General features: G+C 39.2%; 1 protein-coding gene across 4 annotated transcripts in view; it reads right to left on the bottom strand.

Moving 5' to 3' along the window:
• DHX36 (DEAH-box helicase 36) overlaps nucleotides 1-14,075 on the bottom strand; it is a 35,812-nt gene extending 21,737 nt beyond the window's left edge. Inside the window, exons 1-13 of one of the 4 annotated variants that reach the window (XM_089509013.1) lie at nucleotides 13,903-14,068; nucleotides 13,540-13,786; nucleotides 11,321-11,439; nucleotides 8,706-8,922; nucleotides 8,264-8,302; nucleotides 6,789-6,959; nucleotides 6,620-6,699; nucleotides 5,243-5,317; nucleotides 4,906-5,072; nucleotides 3,769-3,850; nucleotides 3,477-3,617; nucleotides 2,901-3,003; nucleotides 1,594-1,681 (exon numbers count right to left, since the gene is read on the bottom strand). In XM_089509013.1, coding sequence (XP_089365139.1) covers nucleotides 1,594-1,681; nucleotides 2,901-3,003; nucleotides 3,477-3,617; nucleotides 3,769-3,850; nucleotides 4,906-5,072; nucleotides 5,243-5,317; nucleotides 6,620-6,699; nucleotides 6,789-6,959; nucleotides 8,264-8,302; nucleotides 8,706-8,922; nucleotides 11,321-11,439; nucleotides 13,540-13,764 — 1,507 coding nt within the window. In that variant the 5' untranslated portion in view covers nucleotides 13,765-13,786; nucleotides 13,903-14,068. Of the gene's footprint in view, nucleotides 1-1,593; nucleotides 1,682-2,900; nucleotides 3,004-3,476; nucleotides 3,618-3,768; nucleotides 3,851-4,905; nucleotides 5,073-5,242; nucleotides 5,318-6,619; nucleotides 6,700-6,788; nucleotides 6,960-8,263; nucleotides 8,303-8,705; nucleotides 8,923-11,320; nucleotides 11,440-13,460; nucleotides 13,501-13,539 lie in introns of those variants that run through there. The other 3 variants (XM_089509015.1, XM_089509012.1, XM_089509014.1) reach the window with 3 other exon arrangements.
• Nucleotides 14,076-18,275: the final 4,200 nt, after the last annotated feature.

Raw genomic sequence — 18,275 nt, 5'->3', positions numbered from 1 at the left:
ACTTTAGATCCTTTATTACATGTCCCTAAATGTTATCCTTGAATTAACCACGGATCATATCAAAATGCATAATTTTGGCCTGTCAACCTGCCCCCAACATATACATGAGGTTGACTTATAGTCAAGTATATTCAATAATAACCATACTAAAAGATCACATTTGTACTAAAGTTTAAATATCCAGAATAGAAAACCAGCTATCTGCAACATTTGAAAATAGTTCCTACAAATGATTTTGATGCATAGATAATTGCTTATTAGCAAACAGGGCATATTTGCAACCATAATGGTGATATGAACATTATTATTGGCTAACAAAATGCAGATCTGCTCAAGGGAAGGGCACTTAGAAATGAGAATATAATTAAGGAACTTTTGACAAGGAGCTGGATATAAAGAACACTGCAGTAGATAGTGTTAAATGTCTTCCACTTCCCCTCACTCACAGATGCAAGGTTTTTGAGACACGGGAATGTTATTGTATCTCCCCTTCAAATAAGTGGATGACATACACTGGAAATGTAAAGCTGCAAATGCTTTTCTAAGTTAGGTCACAGTAAGGGTAGAAAAATATTGCTCCCTTCCAAACCATGTTTTATAGAAGGGTACCATGTGCTGTTTAGGAAAGCATATATAGAAGCAAGTGAGATTTTTTTTTTTTATTCTTTTGGAAGAATAATCTGGTAAGGCTTCTGCGCTAATTCCACACTGATGTAAAATCACCCTGCCTGAATTTGTCCAGGAGCTTTAACAACATTAACATGTGAAGTCGGAGGCTCTAACAGATGGCATGCAGGTTTTTTTGTGGGTTTTTCAGGCTACGAGGCCGTGTTCTAGAAGAGTTTATTCCTGATGTTTCACCAGCAGCTGTGGATGGCATCTTCAGAGAATGCTGGCATGGAAGAGAGTGGGGGTATGTATAAACTCTTCTAGAACATGGCCTTATAGCCCAAAAAACCCACAAAAAATATGGATGCCAGCTGTGAAAGCCTTTGACCTCACATGTTAATGTTGTTAACAACTATGTCCAGTACAGACAGCCCTTCTTATACATGGATTTTTTATATATGGATTCAAGCAGTTTGAAAATGTTAAAAAAGTATAAATTTCAAACATCAAACCTTGATTTTCCATTTTTATAAGGGACACCATTTTGTTCTGTCATTATATTTAATGGGGACTTGAGCATCCACAGATTTTGTTATCCACAGGGGATCTTGGAACCAAACCCTAGTGTATAACAAGGGTCCACTGTACTTTTTAGTAGACCATTTAAAGACATTAGTCCAAAGAGCTCAGTAGATTTTCTTCCTAATATGTGTGTCTTAATTTGTGTACAGGATCACTGCCAAACCTAAGAGAATTTAGTGTCCATTTGAAGTACTATTTGAATTCTTAAGGCCAAGTCTTACAGATTTGGTTTTACAGATTATGTATGCTAAACAAGGATACACAAATAGCTGTGTTAATACAATGTCAACAATCAAGACACTGCAAGCCTATCAGAAGAAAAAATGTTTGAAGATTTGGGAAACAGAGTCTAATGCAACATGCTCTTACTTTAAAAAAACATATTCAGTGATGAAATTTTACCTGACTTAAACATAAGTTGAGATGTGAGAAGGTCATGTAGAGTGCTAATGTTGTCCCATCCAGGAAGAAATACCAGTATTGCACCTTCCTACATAAGCATGAATATAAAGAAAACATGAATATATATTTAAACCAACAAATATATCACACACTTTGACTGCATTCAGGCATAAAAGTAAGCCATAATTCACACCAACAATTTCATGAAAAAGCAAGGTTCCCACTTGCATGTTGTCTGAGCAACATCTTTGACTCACATTGATCAGCTTACTCGCCATGTTCCCCTTTCCCCCTCTGACAATCACCAAACCATTAGAGGTAGACTACAGTGGATGTTTGTGCCTTCTCCACTGATCAAGAAAGAAAAATGTTAAAAATGGGGTTCCCTGTTTAAATGTAAGTCAAAACATGCAGTTAAAGAAGAAATAATGTGAATGTATCATTTGAAGTGTCCTGTTAAAACCAGAACACCTCCAAAAGTATTTGTGGAACTGGCTTGTAAACAGGTATTTATTTCTATTTTCTTCTTTTAATGCCTCTTGAGTATTTGAAATAATCAAAGCATTAGACACTGATAGTTTAGCAAGTACTTAGTAACAATGAGGTGCATGATTGCAAAAGTACAGCAAAGACTGAAAAATAAAGAAAATAAAGAGTTAAGATTAACATTAGTATCTATGACGAAGAATAACTCAATCACAATGGTTCCATCTCTCTCATAGTAGGATCAGAAAAATGACAAGTGTAAATTGGTTACAAAATCTTTTCTTCCAAAAGCACATCATAGAACTAACACCTAATTATTTTCTAATGTCCAATTATGACAATTCAATTGTAAACATTTGTAAATGTCAGTGATTTCACAGAGCTCACCATAATAATAATTTAATTTGTTTTATTTATATACCGCTATTCCAAAGATCATAGTGGTGAACAGTAAGTAAGCTAATTAGCAAGTAAGCTAATTTGCCCCCAACAGTCTGGGTACTCATTTTAGCGACCTCGGAAGGATGCAAGCCTGAGTCGAGCTTGGGCCCTTTTGCTGGTCTTGAACTCACAACCTTGTGGTTTTGAGTGAATGGCTGCAGTACAGGCATTTAACCACTGCACCACCAGGGCTCCATGTGCTTAAGACTACAATCTTACATTTAATGTGTTTTCTGAGTACACATGTACAATGTTGCAGGAAAAGCCTCCTCTTCAGGAAGCTAGATCAACCAGATTTAGATATAGTTTTAGATGGATTACAGCCATCGTAATTACAGGGGAAAATAATTAAATCTAACAGCTAACAGCCTGAAACTCACCTCTTCCTCAAGAGCAATATATTTGATCAGTGCAGCAATCAAATTAAGGTCAATTTTATCATCATCCATCATTTCCAGTGCATCAACTGTACTTTCTGAATACCTATGAAATTATGCATCAATTAAAAGCATCAATTAAACTAATGTACAACAACTAAATCTGGCATGAACACAGCTTTGAAAAATAATAGTATGTCAATATACATTCAGACAAGGCTAACAGCAAAATCTACTAAAACATAACAGAAATAGAAAAATTCTATTTGTTTTCAGAATAGTGCAAAAACTTTCTAGTCTGTGACACATGAGTATCTTTCTTAATCCAAGGTACTGGCATATGCTACTGTTCATAATTCAGTACATTTCACTGAATAAAATAACTTAATTCTGTCCAGTACTGAAATATTGCTGAGATGTCTGAGATTTCTGAATGGATGTTGATATTTATGCAATGAAATCCCTTACATATTTTCTCAAAAGGAAACTCCATTATGTTCAATATAGCTTGCTGCCCAGGAAGTGTTATCATTTTACAATTAACTGTCCAACAAACAATTAATTTTTTAAAAACCCTACCGTCCTCTAATCTGCCTTAAGTAATCTGGCCAGCGCTCTTGATAAATTTCTTCTTTTTCTTCTTTCTCTGGCCTGGTTATATGTCCTTGCATAAACCTCTTCTTCCAGTGTGGTCTGTGATCTGTGTTTTCTGGAATGTACCTTGAGAAGTAGACAAAATTACAGATGTATTAGCGAATATGTATTAGCAAATCAGTATCATTCCATACAAGGCAAAAATAACTGCATATTGATATAACTTTTACTGCTACAGTGAAGAAGAAGTAGCTCAAAATATTGTTTTCAGACTAACCTAAGCATCTCTATTACATCTTCTAAAAGGTACTCCTTGACAGGATACGTGAAGCCAGGAATGTGGATCATAGGACAATTGTCTGTTACAGAAAAGTAAGAAAAGAATTTATTAGAACCATTTCATTTTTACAAATTTCCTAAAGGTTTTATTGATCCAGTAATCAAAGGCAATCAAGGAGTAATCAAGGATCTAGCATGTTGTAGTATTTTGAATGTTGGACTAGTACTGCAAAAAACAAAACAAAACAAAACAAAACAAAAAACAAAACAAAACCAGGTTTTGAATACTTGCTTAGCTGTGGAAACCCACTGGCTGACCCTGGGCAGGTCAGTCTCACAGTCTAAGAGGAAGGCAATGGCAAACTTCTGAATAAACCTGGCCAAGAAAACCCTATAAGGTCATCACAAGTTGGAGTCAAAAACAAACAAAACCCTCCCCCTGAAAGAAATATGTTTTTTTCCTGTTGTTTTCAGTAGGAAGACCACACTTGTTTATATATGAAGACGTTTCAAATTAGATACTCGTGGAGATTTAAACTGCCTGAGGAAAACAGAGATACCCAAACACACATACAAAGAAGACTACAATAAGGAGCATTTTTCCTGCACCTAGGCTTTAAATGTTTGTTAGTTAAAGACCAGTTGTCACTGGTAGTGGCACACTGTGAGCAACGTGGGACTGTGAAGGGTTGCATTCATAGAAAGGTGTTGTTTGCTCATATGAACATTTATATCTGAGTAATACTGTTATTGTGGTTTGCAAAGTGTTTCTACAAATAACACAAATCATAGAAACTGCTATGTTTCTCCAACATCAAAATATTGGTTTATACAATGGAATTTTAGGATTACAGTTCAGTGGCACAACATATTCCAAAAAAGAGCTGCCTCCTAAAATATTCCCTTTAAAATTGTGCATGGGCCACAGAACTCTTTATGTTTCTTCAGGAATTCTCATCTACACATAATGGAATGCAAATACTATTAAATGTTTTCATGCACATTTGAATTTCTCTATTATGATTAATCTATATACCATTTATTTCTATAAATATACTATATACTATGAAGTCCAGAATACTGGCAAAAATAAGATTTTTTTTTCATATGTCAAAGTATAGATAATTTCACAAACCAAAATATTCTGAAAACTTCTCAGCATTCAGTGTAGCACTCATCAGTATTACTTTCAGGTCTAGCCGTATACTCAGGAGATCTTTAATGATTGTCATTAATACATCTGATTGTAGATTTCTCTCATGGATTTCATCAAGGATTACATGACTTACACTGGACAAAAGCCTACAACAATAAAAAAGAGCTCATAGTCATCATGTTTATCAGAAACAGGAATAAATTAAGAATAAATGGGAGTAGTTAATGCTACAAGCAGCAACCACTCATTTGATAAAATTCATTGAATATATCCTTGAAGCATTTACTAGCTTATTCTGAAACAGGAAGGTACATACTTGTCTGACTGGAGCCACTGCAGGACAATTCCTGTTGTGCAGTACAAAATTGAACCTTGTCTCCTTGGCAACCGGCTGAAAAAGAGATTCATTAAGAACACTTCAGTTCCCTTTTTTGTTGCACTTGAAACATTACTGAAAAGCTAGAAGAAGGACACATACTTATAAGTGTTATAATGACAGTCGCTATGCCTTCAGCACTAGCACTCACTTAGTAAGATTCAAATATGCAATGTGTCATTGTGTAATTAAGAGTCTGAAATTTTATAGACACATCGGGGTGGGGATAAGTTCTACTGCAGACAAGCATGCATTCAGACATGCTCACTGGAATTCTGTCAGTACTGACAGAATGGTCCCTCTGAACCATCCTCTCCTCAAGATTTACCTGCAAAATGAAACAGCACCTGAACAGCCCATACTGTAACCTTTCTGCTTTGAGTGTCCCCACTTTATTTCCAAATACTTATGAACAATCAGAAACGGTTGCTCATCTGTGTTTCTTTAATACCAAAACAAAGTAAATGCTTCCATTTTTGCTTTTTAACTTTGTTCTTATATTGTTGGAGATCTGTCTCAAGCAGCTACTCTGTAGTACTGCAAGGTAAAGACCTTTGCTGCATTTGTTGAACAGTGGAACAACTCCCTCAGAGTGTAATGGAGTCTCCTTCCTTAGAGGTCTTTAAACAGAGACTGGATGGCCATCTGTCGGGGATGCTTTGAGTTAGATTTCCTGCATGGCAGGGGGTTGGACTGGATGGCCCTTGCGGTCTCTTCCAACTCTATGATCTTATATCTGTGAAAGATTTATTTCCATATTTCCAGGAGCATAAAACATACAAATTTACCTGGGGTTAATGAGAAAAAATAGGAAAAATAGCTTATCCAAAGATATTTTTACTGATCTAGCAAAAACTGGTTATCCAAATATATTTCTGTGGATTCAATAGTTCATAGGACCAGTAACTATTTAACATTTGACAATGTAAGAGTGCTGTACTTGTATAAAGAGAAGACCTGCCTCCTTGTAAAACTAGTAAAGAACTGAAAAGCTTAACCACATTATCTTGAGTTCCTACATTATCGCATGTAGGTGCCTGGAAAGTGTGCATATGATGATTACCTTCAAAACTACTGAGTCACTCAAGGCTGTGAAAAAACACTATTTTTGTGTCTTACAAAGGCTCAGTTAAAAAAAACTGTGTCCTATTTCACCAGGATTAGACACTGGAGGCCACAAGGGCAAGTAATATTTAATCTATAGCAAGTACATTGAAATATAGACATTAAAATATTAAAAAATTCCCCTCTAAAAAAAAAGTTCCAAGTTCTACTTTCTTCTTGACACATACAAAGTATAAAATAATAATCAAGTACCTTTCAAGACGAATTTGATATCCAGTGCTCCTTCCATTACCACATGCTTCAGCCCTTTCAGCTGCAACTCTCTCTGCTACCTTAATATTAAAATAATCATGTCATTGAAAATCAGTATTTTTGCTGATGAACCTAATTACTATTTCACTGAGAAACAAATAAAACTTACAGAAATAGCACTGATCCTCCTAGGCTGAGTACATACAATCCGGCAAGAAGATCCCTTCCCTCTTTCAATATAGTCATCCAAAATGAACTGGGTAACTTGTGTGGTCTTTCCACACCCAGTCTCACCACTTATAACGGTAACCTGACTGCTGTTTATGAGGTTTACAAGCTCCTATTTTAAAAAGACAAAAAGTATACCATGTGTAATTTGATATGCACATATATGCCTTTAAGTATTCATTCATTCATGAAGATTTGAAACAGATTCAAAACCTCATCCTAATAAAGATAAAAGTCCAGAACTTCAAATCTTGTTTATAAACTGCCATTTCACCAACCCTGTCAGAGACAGAAACTTGCACACTCTAACAGCCTACGCAAGCTGTTCATTGTCTCATGGAAAGGAATACATGAAGCAGAAGCATCTGCATAGTGAACCAGATTCTTTCTAAAACAATTTCCATCAACTCAAGATCTCTTCTTGGACCAGAACATAGGTAGGCTAGCAGCATGAGAGAGATCAATTTGCCCAACATAAATGGCTACAAAGTTCAGGTTAGAGGCCTTCATTTTAATCACCATCCTCACTATTAAAAAGATAAACTAAAATACCTATAACTGTCCATTATGAACAATAATGTGGAAAAGACCAGAACATTTTCCAAAACCATGAATAGATAAATATGTAAGCTTCATATAGTCAACTTGTGCTTCCTGGATCTGCTTGTGTGGTGTTCTTGCTGCACATTTCAGATAGCAATAGAGAAACCAAACATGTTATTAGCACTTAAGGGCACTTTCCCATTGGTGAGAAAGTGTCCAAAGATGACCAAATACAATAGGTGGTCCTAGAAATGTACTGGCAGAGGAGACGATTTACCACCAAAGGTATCCTTGTTGTGGTGATAGAAACGTCCACTGTCACCAGTGCTCCAAAAGCAGAGCATTGATCCAGTGACAAATGGGTGGAAGGGATGTGTCAGGAGCAGGTCTAAAAGGAAAAAGGATTCAAAGTCCTTCAGTGCCACAAAAACACCCTATATAAGAGAGGACAATACATCAGTGCTGGACCTCGCACGTTTTCCCACGATCTGGAAGGAACGAAAGGATGTGAAAACAAACAAAAATAACAAAATAACAAAAACACGCATGCAGAAAGCATTTTTTACTCCAGCCAGCACAAGTCCAACAGGGTATAAGCAATGACAATAGCTCTATCACAGATTCTCCCCAACTCAGATCCACAAGATTGCTCTGTAAATCTAAATCACTTCAATAAATGAATTTAATGTAACATAATACTACTAAATTCTTATCCCTTCCCAGAAATAATTATCCTACAGATTTAATACAGATTTTATGCAGATTTAATATTTCAGTTCTGAGTTCTTAATACTCATTTGGGTTAAGATTAGTTCATGTTAAGCCTAGACATCCCAACTATAAAGATAAAGTACATCATTTCAAGGTTCTTACCTTTCTCATTCCGTAAGAAGGCAGCTTCTCACGAAATCTCTGCAAATCAAAAAATAAAAATAAGGTTAACAAAAGTATCTCATGTTTATAACTAAGTTGGCTAAGTATTTTTAGTATCATATAGTTTATTGGTATCACCTATGATAACCAGAAAACACCGATCCAATATTGAAGTAGTAATTGAATCTGTGAGAACTACTTTTCTCTTTTGCAGCTACATAGAGTACACAATCTGAAAGATCAACTGCAACACACCAACTATGTTGATGCCTTTTCCAACAAAGGTAGGAAGGCATAGAAAAGTAGAATTAGCAGTGTTCACAACATCAAGTGACAGAGCACTTCTTTATCAAGATATAAATAATTATTTCAAAAATTTAACAAAAAATGAATTTGCATGACTTATAAGAGCCATGTCCACCATTTCAGAAGTTCCTACTACCTGCATCTCAATATATCTGGAATCATTCCTTTTCTTTTTCAGTTCTTCTTTAAGTTGCTCATCTAAATCATTATCTGGCCTGCTTTCTTGTAAGAGATATTCTGAATCTTGATCTAGGAATGTTTTTTCAAAAGTTGGTCTAGTTCTCTGAGGGGCCTTTTCCACAACTGGTTTCTCCACAACAGGCTTTGGTTTGGCAGGAATCTCTTTTGTGTACCTGAAAAGGATTTAATTATATATAAGTCATGCAACTTTTGTCAAATGAACATTAATGTGTCATTCTAAACTGGTCTACTCAGAAGCCCAGGAGTAAATTTCACTGAGTTGAATAGACTTTACTTCCTAGTAAATGAGTACATAACAGAAACCTTGAATATATTTGACCTATAAACCTCTGTCTAGTTATGACTAATTTGGTGCTACTAGTTTTGGAAGCTCTTTCAAATGGGGATGCTAAGTCACTGTTCTGCCCGCCTGACCTTTGTTCTCTCCTGCACCACACATCTATTTTCCTTCTGCTTATTTTTCAGCACTATCCCAAAATATGTCCTGTTATTTTAAAGTTAAAACTCTGACTTTAATGGCAATGGATTGCTCCAAGTAACTGGAGGGCAAAGGGTTATTCTCTTCTGTGCTACCTACAACTACAGAGATCTGAGCAAGTCATCTGGAATAACACTACAGTAATACCAGCAGCAGAAAGATAGAACAAATACAGCTGTTTATTTGGGGAGAATCTACTATGCAGGTAGACTACAGGGAGTTGGACCAGATCATCCTTGTGGTCTCTTCCACTCTATGATTCTATATTGTGCATTCTTGCAGGATGGGGGTGGAATGGATGACCCTTGTGATTTATCCGAACTACACGATTCTATTATTCACTCATTTTTTTACTGTATATACTCATGTACAAGTCTACAAATTTTAGTCAAAAAGTTGACCCCAAAAACCCAGGTTTCCTAACACTATACTTGAACTCTTATTAAACTCCCTCTATTCACTCTTCTACCCAGCCTTTAGTGTGAGCCAAAACAGTTATGCCTCCATAATTTTGTAGGTTCTTTGGCATTGTTTTCCTTGGCTTCATCATTTAGATCCTTTGTTGCATGTCCCGAAATGTTATCCTTGACTTATCCAAGGGTCATTTCAAAATCCATAATTTTGTTCCCAAAACCTGCCCTGAACGTATACATGAGGTCGACTTACAGTCGAGTATATATGGTAGTTGTCATACCATGTTATGATAAACTTTGTAAGAACATAAGCAAATTTAAATCCCAGTCAACTGAACTATCCACTTATATCCCTAGGCACTGCAGGGGCAAATATTTAAGCAACAGTTTTGTAATGTGCTGCTTCATAAAAATATCATACAAAAGAAACTGTGATGGACAAGAACCAGCCGGCACGGTTCCACCATGCCTAGTTCCAGAGACCAATGGAAGCCCGCCTTCCATTCAAATTGCCACCACTCTGGCCTGAGAGGAAGAGAAGAAATGGCATCTCCTGGACATTGTCCCTTTCCCCACTGCCATTCTTCTTTTTTTATCATGTCTTTTTTAGATTGTAAGCCTGAGCACAAGGAACTGTCTAATTAACCATTTGTAAGTCTCTCTGAAAGATTTTGTGGCTGTAGAGTGGGGTCTAGAGTCATAGAATCGTAGAGTTGGAAGAGCCTGCAAGGGCCATCCAGTCCAACGCCCCTGCCATGCAGGAACTCTCAATCAAGCCATCCCCGATAGATGGCCATCCAGCCTCTACTTAAAGACCTCCAAAGAAGTAGATTCCACCACACTCTGAGGGAGTTTGTTCCACTGTCAAACAGCCCTTCCCGTAAGGACGTTCCTCTTAATGTTGAGGTGGAATCTCTTTTCCTGCAGCTTGCATCCACTGTTCCAGGTCCTGTTCTGTGGAGCAGCAGAAACAAGCTTGCTCCTTCCTCAATATGACATTCCTTCAAATATTTAAACAGGGCTATCATATCACCCCTTAACCTTCTCTTCTCCAGGCTCCCTAAGTCGTTCCTCATAGGGCTTGGTTTCCAGGCCCTTCACCATTTTAGTCGCCCTCCTTTGGACATGCTCCAATTTCTCAGTGTCCTTTTTAAATTGTGGTGTCCGCAACTGGACACAATATTCCAGGTGGGGTCTGACCAAAGCAGAATATAGTGGCACTATTACTTCCCCTGATCTAGACACTATACTTTTATTGATGCAACCTAAAATTGCATTGGCCTTTTTAGCTGCTGCATTGCACTGTTGACTCATGTTTAACTTGTGGTCTACTTTGATCTTCTCTGACTGCTTTGATCCCTTTCACACGTAGTTTCATTCAGCCAGGTATCCCCCATCCTATATCTGTGCATTTCATTTTTCCGCCCTAAGTGCAAGTCTAAATACACTAAATGGAATGAAAATTATGGTAGAAATTTATTTTTCTCAGCTAGCCTCAAAGCTGCTGCAGGACTCCCTCAATTTTTTATGCTGAAATAGCACAGTATGTTCACAATTTGAGAAAGCAAACTGCTTTGCTTTGTAATACAGCTGTTTGTTGTTGCCTTACATAAAATTACAATTTGACCAGAGACAAAAAGGATGCAACAGACTTATTACCCTTCTTCGTCAGACCACCAAGATATGGCTTCTTGCTCTTTTTCATTTTTATTCTGGACAGTGTTCAACAACTGTACAATCTGTTCTTCCCTGCGCTCATCCATACGCACCACAGCCCTCTGTATGGAGAAAGAAAGTGCATTTTGACAACAAAGCATTCTCCAGAGTTAGGATTTAATTATATTAATATTTCAGCTGCTTTAGCAATTAATGGTATCATGGGAAAGAAACAATGTTACAGTTTTGCTGAATATCCAGATCAACAGGCAGCCAGCAGAAACAAGCACCCTCCATCCACTGAGAGTGTCTGCAAGAACAGGCAGACTCCAGGCTCCAAGCAGCCATTAAGCTCCCCTGTGTCACTTTGCCCCTCTCCTGACCATTCAGCCTAACCACCTCCTACATTACAGGAAATGCAGTGGATAGATTGTGAAGATAAGGCCAGAAAAAGGATTGCCTTCACATTCTGTACCATCCTGTGGAAGGTGCAGATTAAAAACGGAAGCCTCCGTCTTATGCACACACACAGCACACTTCTTTTTGCAGGCCTCCAAACCATGTAACCACTTTATGGCGTAAGCTGTACAGTGTGCTACAGGCTGAGTCTCCCTTATCTAAAATGCTTCAGACTGCGAGAATTCGAAATTTCAGGATTTTCTATGGATTTTGGAATACCTGTTTTGCAAAGTGAGATGTCTTGGGGATGGGACCCAAGTCTGAACACAAAATCAATTTATGTTTCATATGAACTTTATACGCATAAAGCGAAGGTAATCTGCTGCTCTGTGTTCATTGCTGAAGAGCAGGGTACAAATGCAATAAATAAATAAACAGATGAGGCAGGTTCTGCTGGACTTAATCCTCTCCTCCTTTCTTTGAGTGTTGTGTCTTTCAGTGTCTTTCAGTGACTCCCAAACTCTGGCCTTCTGAGACCACTAGCTTCTGGGACCCGAAAGTCCAAAATATCAATAGTTTTTTGTGGGTTTTTCAGTTAGCCCAAAAAACCCACAAAAAAACCATGAAAGCCAAAATATCTGTTGGAACAGAGTGGAACAATTGCTTTAAGCCAGGGGTGGGGAACCTATGGCCCTCCAAGTCCTGACATAACAACCATTCACATCATGCCTCACCTCCAGCCAAGTTGAAGCTAGTCTTAGCCAGGTTCATGAGGGCTTCTTTGCAGCTCCTCCTATTACAATATTGGTGTGTGGCATTTATGTGGCTGCATTTTGGTATCCTTTTACAAAATTTAATTTTATAAATACTATCATTTTAAAAATTTGATATAGTTTTATAGAGAGAGAGAGTGTGTGTGTGTTTTATCTTTTTAAAACGTGTTTTATTCTTTGAATAACTGTTTTAATGCTGTAACAACTCAATTCCTTTTTAATGTAATCCCCACCCCCACCCATGTTTTAAATTGTACCGTTTTTAATGTTGTGAAGCTGCTCTGAGCCCCAGTTCTGGGAAAAGAGCGGGATACTGATGAATAAATATAATAATAATAATAATAATAATAATATCATAGCACATGAAAATAAAAGAGAAACAACACAGTATGTTCACAATTTCAGAAAGCAAACAGCTTTGCTTTGTAAGCCTGAGGGCAGGGAACTGTCCAATAAAAAAACTAATAATAATAATAATAATAATAGTAATTGTAAGCCACTCTGAGGGCCTTTGTGGCCAAAGAGCGGGGTATTAAATATCCTAAAGAAATATAAATAAAGTAAATAAATAACACTGCTGTGGTTTTGTTTGTTGTTTTTCTGCTGCCTTACCCAAAAAAATACAATTTGACCAGCGATAAAAAAATGTGTGTGTGTGTGTATATATATATATATATACACACTCTAAATAAAACAAACAATAATAATAGCATATGATAATAGTATATAACATATTACATAGCATATGCCTCCTTGACTCTCCCTTAAACGCCTCATTTTAATGGGGCTTAGTTTTATTGTGATTTTAATAACTGGTTCTGTTTTTCATGCTCTCATGTTTTAAACTGTGGGTTGGGGATTTGTGCTGATTAGCATATTATGTTTGTTTGTTTATATATATATATATATGGTAATAACAATATATAGCATATAATACGTTATAAAATACATAATAATATTAAATAAAATACACAGTAAGTAAAACCGAATTATCCATGGAGCTCAGTCTGGCAAAAGGGCCTCTCTCTCTCTCTCTCCCCAGAGCCCCACCTGCTGCCTCTCGGCCTCCTTGCTCTTCTCGCCCTGCCGCCGCGCGTACCACAGGCCGATCTCGCGGCCCTTCAGGTGCGGAGGAGGGCGGCCCCGGCCTCCTCCTCCTCCTCTCCCTCCGCGGCCAGAAGAGGAAGAAGTAGCAGCGGCGGACGAGGAAGAGGCAGCCTGGGAGGCCCGAGGCCCGCCCCCGCGGCTCCAGTCCCGGCGGTGTTCGTAACTCATCTTCTCAACGTCGAAGGAAAGACTGAGGAGAAAAAAGAACCGGTCAAGGAGCGCACCGGAAGCGGAACTCCAAATCCGGCCCCAGAGATGCGCGTCACTTCCGCCCCGGAAACAACCGATGCTACCGCGCATGCGTACATGAGGACGATGAGGGCATTTTTCCCCCGTTCCCTTTCTCTCTGTGTTTTCCCAGCCCCCCTCCCGTCGGCTCCAAGAGGGAGGGGAAGGGGGGGCTGCCGCTTGATGGAAGAAGAGGAGAAGGGGAATAGTGGCTTAAGGGAGGCGGCTGCCGCGTCTCTAAACCCCCGCCTCAGCCAGAGAACGGTCGTTGGTTGGTGGGGTTCCAGAAGCCCCGCCCACCTCGCATCACGTTTAAGATTGCCTCCCTCAACGTTGCGTCAGAGCCGGTGTAGCGTAGTGGTTAGAGCGTTGGGCTACGGCTCCGGAGACCTGGGTTCGATTCCCTCCGCCGACGATCGAGCCTCTTGAAGATGATAGAAATAATAGTCTATGCTATTTATAAAAGTACAGTATAATTAATATAATTTATATCTATATATAGTATAATAATATAAATAGCATATACTATCTATCTATATATATATATGTGTAAACCTCTTGAAGATTTTCAACACTAGAAATAATAGTCTATATGTCATAGTATAAGTTTATATTAATATAAATAACAAATGTATAACAATAGTATAAACAACACAAATAGTATGTCATCATAATAATATATATAATAGAAATAATGCTAGTCCCTATGAAATCCTGGGGTTTTTTCTAGGCCTTTAGCAAAGCTCTGGCGCCACAAGGAGCTACCACTCCCAGAATTCCATAGCATTGAGCCATGGCAAATAAAGTGGCGTCAAACTGGATTATTTCTGCTGTGTGGATGCAGCCTACGGTCCAGAGCACCCTGCAGACAATAATCCAGTTTGAGACCACTTTAACTGCCCTGGCTCAGTGCTAGGGGATTCTGGGCATTGGGAGTTTTGTGGGACATTGAGCCTTCTCTGTCAGAGTAGACTACCTTTTGTGCTTAGTTGTGTATCTGGTGCCACAATGAAGGACAATCCCTAGGAATTCCTAGCACTGAGCTGAGGCAGTTAGTGGCCTCAAACCGGATTATTTCTGCTGTGTGGATGCAGCCTATCTCTAGATTCAGCTTTAAAAGGCAAGACACCAGCTCTCCCATCTTTGCCCAGAGTCTTCTAATTGAATGAAGACATATACATACTTTGTTTGTTTGTTGTTGTTTGTTAACTGCCTTGGAGTCTATCTCAGCTCATGGCGGCCCTATGGATGAGGCATATCCAAGACCCCCTGCCCAGCCCTCCACTGCTCTGCTTAATTCCTGCAACCCCTAAAACCCATAGTGACCTCCTTAATAGAGTCCATCCATCTGGCATGAGGCCTTCCCCTCTTCCTTCCTCCCTCCACCTTTCCCAGCATTATTGCCTTTTCCAAAGAGTCCTTCCTTCTCATGAAGTGACCGAAATACAACAGCCTCAGTTTGGCCATTTTGGCTTCCAGGGAGGTTTCTGGCTTGATTTGCTCTAGAACCTATTTGTTTGTGCTTTTGGCTGTCCATGGCTTGTATGATTCTAACTGTTGTACTGAGTTGTATGTCTTTGCATTTTAGATTCCTTTCTAGTTCTTTCATAGCCACCCTCCCCATTCTTAATCTTCTTCTGATTTCCTGATTGCAGTCCCCATTTCTATCAATGTTTCATCCCAAGTATGGGGATTCTTTTACTGTTTCTATTTCTTCATTGTCTAGCTTGAACTTGTGAAAGTCTTCAATGGTCATTATTTTGGTTTTCTATGGCGTGTTACAGACCGCCCCTTTCAGGCGGCCTGTAGGTGCTCCTTTCCCTGCCGGATCGGGGCCTCAGCTGCCAGAACAGCAGCCTCTGGGGCCCCGATCTGCCGCTTTCCAGGCTGCTTCCCCATGGCCTGGAAAGGGGTGTCCTTGGGGCTTCATGCCCCAAGGACACTCGACGGTGGCGGGGACAAGCAAAAAGGGGCCATTCGGCCCCTTTCTGCCTTGCGTCACTGCCACAGCCATCTAAAGGCTGCGCCAATGACGCAAATCCCGGAAGGAGCTCCGTTTTGGAGCTCCTTCTGGCGCAGCGCCAGTATGTCACAACTGTGCCACCTCGTTTGGAGGCGGCGTGGTGGTGATGTAGCAATGGTGGCCCCCATGTGGAACAGGCGCCGCCATTTTGTACGGACTCGATCCGTACTAGGGTTAGGGGCGTCCGGAAGGGACACCCCTTTCTAACCCTAGTATGGACCCAGTCCGTACTATTACACCCGTCTGTAACGGGCCTAAATGTTGAACATTAAGCCTGCCTTTGCACTTTCTTCTTTGATCTTCCTTAGTATTTGAGGTTTACTGCTAGTAGTATGGTGTCATCTGCCTATCTTAGATTGTTGATATTCCTTCCTCCTATTTTCACTCCTCCTTCTTCTGTGTCCAGCCTGCTTTTCTTATACAGTGGGCCCTTCTTATACACAGATTTTTTTATACACAGATTCAAGCATACACGGTTTGAAAATGTTCCAAAAAAGTATAAATTTCAAATATCAAACCTTGATTTTCCATTTCTTATAAGGGACATCATTTTGCTATGTCATTATATTTAATGGGACTTGAGCATACATGATTTTGTTATACACAGGGGATCTTGGAACCAAACCCCAGCGTATAACAAGGGTCCACTGTAATATGTTCTGCATGCAAGTTGAACAGACAGCTTTTTTTCTGGTAGTCAACCTGACTCAAGGCAACCCTGTGGATGAGACATCTCCAAAACCCTCTTTCCTACATTGCTCTGCTTAGGTCCTGTAAACTCATACCCATAACCATGCATCTGGACTTTGTCCTACCTCCACCTTTCCTAGCATTGTTGTCTTTTCTAATGAGTCATGCCTTCTCATGACTGTCCGAACTACGACAGCCTCAGTTTTGTCATCTTGGCTTCCAGGGAGATTTTGGGCTTGGTCTGCTCTAGGGCTCATTTGTTTGCTCTTTTGGCCATCCATGGGATCCTCAGCACTCTTCTCCAGCACCACATCTCAAATGAATTCATTTCCTCCCTGTTTGCTTTCCTCACCATCCAGCTCTCACATGCATACATGGTAATAGGAAATACGATGGCTTGGACGGTCCACACTGTAGTGCTCACTTGTATGTCTTTACACTTTACGATCTTGTCTAGTTCTTTCATATTCTCTCTATTCCTAATCTTCTGATTTCTTGACCGCAGGCCCCATTCTGATCTATGTTTGAGCCAAGGTATGGGGATTCTTTAACTATTTCAATTTCCTCATTGACTAGGTTGAATTCCTGTATTTCCCTTGTGGTCATTATTTTTCTTTTCTCTGTGTTCAGCATTAAACCTGCCTTGGCACTTTCTTCTTTGACTTTCCTTAATCATTGTTCCAAATCTGTGAGGGTCTCCACTAGGAATATGGTGTCATCATCTGCATTAGATCATTGATGTTCCTCCTAGCTTCATTCCTCCTTCTCCTGAGTTTAAACCTGCTTTGTGTATGATTTTTTTGCATAATAATGGGATGATAGAAACACATCCTTGCCTGACGTCTTTGCCAGTTGGGAACCATACTGTTTCTCACATCAGATGCCTTTGGCTTGTGCGTTTTCACCTGTGGCAATTTGGCCTCTTTGTCTGGCTATCATATATTATTATATCTCTGTGGCCTATTTCCATTCTATCTACATTTAAGCAATCCAAACCAATTTCCCCTTCATCCCACAGGGATGATTTTGCTGAATCGGATGCCCCCAGCTTGTTCCAGCTCTCCCTCAGGGTTTACTTTAAAAGCTGCTCAAAAAGGTGTCGGAATAGCTTTTCTTCTCTCCCTCTGCTTGCCTACTTTCTTCTTTCTTCCTTTTTCTGATTAGCCAACTCAATAACACGTTATCTTTCATTATTATAATTCTTTCCTTTCGTCCTGGTGTAAAATGATGAGGTAGTTACATGGTGTTCTGAAAGTACTGTATGAAAGATTAATGCTTTCCATTCAGTCGCTCAAAGCAAGATAGTCTCATCAAACAGAGAAGCAAATTCAGTGAATCCAATTAAAAGCATTTAAGGTGTACCTCTATAGAACACTGAGGCTCTCTGATTGTTGGAAGTTCCAGAAATCGTTAGATTCAAATGTGATCACAGAGAATGTGATAAAGAACAATTACAGGAAAATGTAAAAACAAGGATGTTCATCATTGAAATATCACCTCGTTTTCCCTGTGATTGTTTGATGCCATAATTTTCAGAACTGGGGGGCGGGGGGGGGGGTATTTGATCTCCATGCTATAGCCTGCATAGCCCTACTGCACATCATTGCATCCTGCTGTCTTTCCTAGGGATATAAGGATGTTCTTTTTATTCCTGTGCAGAAGGAACAAAAATGTTTTTCCCAAGCTGGGTGAGATAACACTAGCTTTGATTTGTTCTTCAACATCCCTCCCCCCTGCA

This window comes from Sceloporus occidentalis, unplaced genomic scaffold (assembly GCF_023333645.1).
Source record: "Sceloporus occidentalis isolate IW3139 unplaced genomic scaffold, rSceOcc1.0.p SCAF_2, whole genome shotgun sequence".
Taxonomy (NCBI): Eukaryota; Metazoa; Chordata; class Lepidosauria; order Squamata; family Phrynosomatidae; genus Sceloporus; species Sceloporus occidentalis.
The sequence above is the reverse complement of the archived record's forward strand: the minus strand, read 5'-3'. Positions and strand labels throughout refer to the sequence as shown.